The 3,291-nt window shown below is 65.1% G+C and overlaps 1 protein-coding gene across 1 annotated transcript in view; it reads right to left on the reverse strand.

Annotated features, from left to right (window-relative positions):
* The window catches only part of H696_03945 (hypothetical protein), a gene marked incomplete at both ends in the record, with an annotated part of 5,397 nt that extends 3,591 nt beyond the window's left edge, over positions 1-1,806 (reverse strand). The window contains one exon of the mRNA XM_009497814.1: positions 46-1,806. Within this exon, the coding sequence (XP_009496089.1) occupies positions 46-1,806 (1,761 nt within the window). The remainder of the gene's footprint in view (positions 1-45) is intronic.
* Positions 1,807-3,291: the final 1,485 nt, after the last annotated feature.

Consider the following 3,291-nt stretch of genomic DNA (forward strand, 5'->3'; position numbering starts at 1 on the left):
GCGCTGCTTCTGGCCGCCGGACAGCTGGCCGCCCCGCTCGCCGACCGGGGTCTCGTACTTGAGCGGGAGCTTGCTGATGAAGTCGTGGGCGTTGGCCATCCGGCAGGCGGCCTCGATCTCCTCCTGGGTGGCATCGAGCTTGCCATACCGGATGTTCTCGCTGATCGTGGTGGAGAAGAGGACCGGCTCCTGCGACACGAGGGCCACACTGGACCGCAGCCAGCGGATGGACAGGTCCTTCAGGTTGTTGCCATCCAGGGTCACCGTGCCGGAGGCCGGGTCGTAGAAGCGCTCCAGCAGGGCGATGGTGGTGGACTTGCCGCAGCCCGAGTGGCCAACCAGGGCCACCGTGGTGCCGGCCTTGACCGACAGATTCAGGCCATTGAGAATCTTGCTATCCGGACGCGAGGGATACGTGAAGTGGATGTCCCGGAACTCGATGTTGCCGACAACGCCGTCGGGCTTGATGCCCTCGTCGCTGAGGTTGTCGATGTCCGGCACGCGGTCGATGACATTGTAAATTTCATACGCCGCGCCCAGGCCCTGGGCCAGACTGGAGAAGCTCGGGGCCGCGGTACCGATGGACATGGAGCCCATCATGATGGAGAAGAAGACGACAATCACATCACCGGCATTCATGTTGCCGGCGTTGATCTGCGTCGAGCCATACCAGAAGGCAATGCCATACGAGCAGTAGATGACGAAGAAGATGAACCCAATGCCGATACCGGTGGCGTGGCCCTTCTTCTCGCCATTGCGCAGGGCCGGGATGAGGGCACGCGCGTAGCGGCCAATTTCGCGATTCTCCCCGCCGAAGGCGGCCACCGTGCGGATGGAGCTGATGACCTCCTCGGCCACGGACCCGGCCACGGAGTAGGCCTTCTGGCCCTCGGAGGCAAAGGACTCGATGGACTTGCCGAAAATGCCGCCGGCCAGCATGATGAGCGGCGTCAGCGCCGCAATGACCAGGGTCATCTTCCAGGAGTAGATGAAGGCCACCACAAAGCCGGCGATGAACATGGCCATGTTCTGGATGATGAGGGCAAACTTGTCGGACACGGCCTCCTGGATGAGGAAGACGTCGGAGGAAATGCGCGACGTGACGGACCCCTGCTTCTGGGTGTCGAACCAGCCGATCTCCTGGCGCATCATGGCATCGAAGTAGAGCCGGCGAATGCGATTGGCCTGCCGGTGGGACGTGAACAGGTAGGTCATGGCCTGCAGGTAGGACGTGCCCAGGCCGATGAAGCCGAACACCACAAACCAAATGGCACTCTTGTTGATGGCCGACATGAGATCGGTGGCCGGGTTGCCGAAGGCATTGATGATGTCACCCATGATGACGGAGAAGAGCGGCTGCAGGACACCATGGCCGATGGCCGCCAGGCTGCCCACCAGAATCAGGGTCACGTCCACCTTGCCGGCGTAGCGGAAGAGCTGCGTCATGGACACCTTCGGGCCCTTGGAGAAGTCGCGCTTGCCGTCGGCGGTGTAGAGCTCCTCCTCGGTGGCCTTGTCGTCGGCCTTCTTGCCCTTCTTCTTGCCCTTCTTCTTGCCCTTCTTGGACTTGGGGTCGGCATCATCGAGAGCCTCCTCGTCGTCGGCATCGCCATTGCTGGACGCCTCCTCCGAGGGGGGCATGTCGGCCAGCGGAATGTCCGGGTCAAGGGCGGGCCCGGCCTCCGGGGCCCGGTCGGCCAGGGGGATGTCCGGCGAGGAAACGCCGGAGTCAGTAGCCGGGCTACTGACCGGTGAGAGGCCCCCATCCGAGGATGGCGGGCTGCTCCCAGAGGGGTCTGCAGTCATGATGCAGGGCGGGGGGGCTTAATGTGGGGAAGCACAAGAAGGGAGGAGTGGGAGGGAGAGTGGCCACGGTCTGGCAGGAACACGCATATCGGTGAGTGTCGGGCTCGGTCTGTACATGTGTGCGTGCGTGCGTGCGTGCGTGCGTGCGTGCGTGCGTGCGTGCGTGCGTGCGTGTGCGAGCAAGAACAGCATGTTATGGGGCGAGGGGGAACATACAGAGCGGCGACAATAAATGGCGAAGAGAGGGGGGGAGGAGTCGGAGAGGACCAGCCTTGATCCGACGGATGACGTTCTGAAAGAGGAGGAGGTCGCGAGTCAATATACGCATGTGCAGAGATGTGTATGTGCGTGTGTGTGTGTGTGTGTGTGCATGCGCGCGAACAGAGTGGCAGAGGCGAGGCAGAGACAGGGCAGTGGGAGGCGGGGGCAGGTCGTACAGGCTGCGGCCTAATCAGACGGCGAGGGGGGAGAGGAGCAGGAGGGCAGGCAGGGATGGGGGAGAGGGGCCTGGTGCGAGTGTCGGGAGAGAGGGGCTTCCGTCTGCCGGAGGGGTGTTATTTGTAGCTCACAGCCACTGAGACCTCCCCCCCCCCCCCTCCCCTCCCTCGTTTCTCTCTCTCTCTCTCTCTCTCCAAAACACAGGACAGGGAGGTCAGGACGCGGCGAGCCCCGCGATCTCCCCGCTCCTCCCCCGGCTGCACGCCACTTTCCCGGCGGCAAATCGGCCCCGCAGGCTGGGGGCTTGCAGCGCCCTTGTGCCGCCTCTCGCCCAGCAGCGGGAGCAGGGGCCCAGGGGCGGGTGTTGGGGGAAGCGCGGAGCACCACCACCACCCCGGGGGGGGGGGGGAGCGGGGGGCCGGCAGGTCGCGCGATCAGCCTGGCAGGGTACGGCCCGGAGTGGCGCGGGGTGGCGCGCTCGGCGTCGAACAAACCGGGCCGCACCCGGGTGCCCCCCTCCGAGTCCGTGTGCGTGTGTGTGTATCATGTAGTTCCTGCTACTGCCCCCCGACATACGCGCACGCACACACACACACACACACACACACACACACACACACACACATGCTCGAGCGCGGTGGCACCCTCTCGACATGAGACACACTATCCTCGCGGCTCCGGCTGGTCCGGGTGCTGGGGGCCACTCTGGGGGCGATGGAAAGCGATTAGATTGCGTAATGGAAACCCGGCCCAGGGTGCGGGCCCCGACAAGTGCGAGGAAAGGGGGCGGGGGCGACCGCGCGGCCGACCGACGAGAGCCCGCTGCCAGCCAATATCCTCGTTATTCCGGGCGTACCTGGGTCGGCCATAACCGGGGACGCCCCCCTCCCCCGAACAGAAGCACGACCCCATGCCGGCGGATGCGAACGGTGAGAGCCCTCGAGGGACCGAGTCCTCGGCCAGGAGACGGTGGGGACGAAGGTAGACCCTTGGACGCGCAGGCTCGGGCAGTCATGTCCGCAGAGCTGCGGGGGGAGGGGGGGGGGG

Source organism: Fonticula alba (assembly GCF_000388065.1).
Source record: "Fonticula alba strain ATCC 38817 unplaced genomic scaffold supercont2.6, whole genome shotgun sequence".
NCBI classification, from domain to species: Eukaryota; order Rotosphaerida; family Fonticulaceae; genus Fonticula; species Fonticula alba.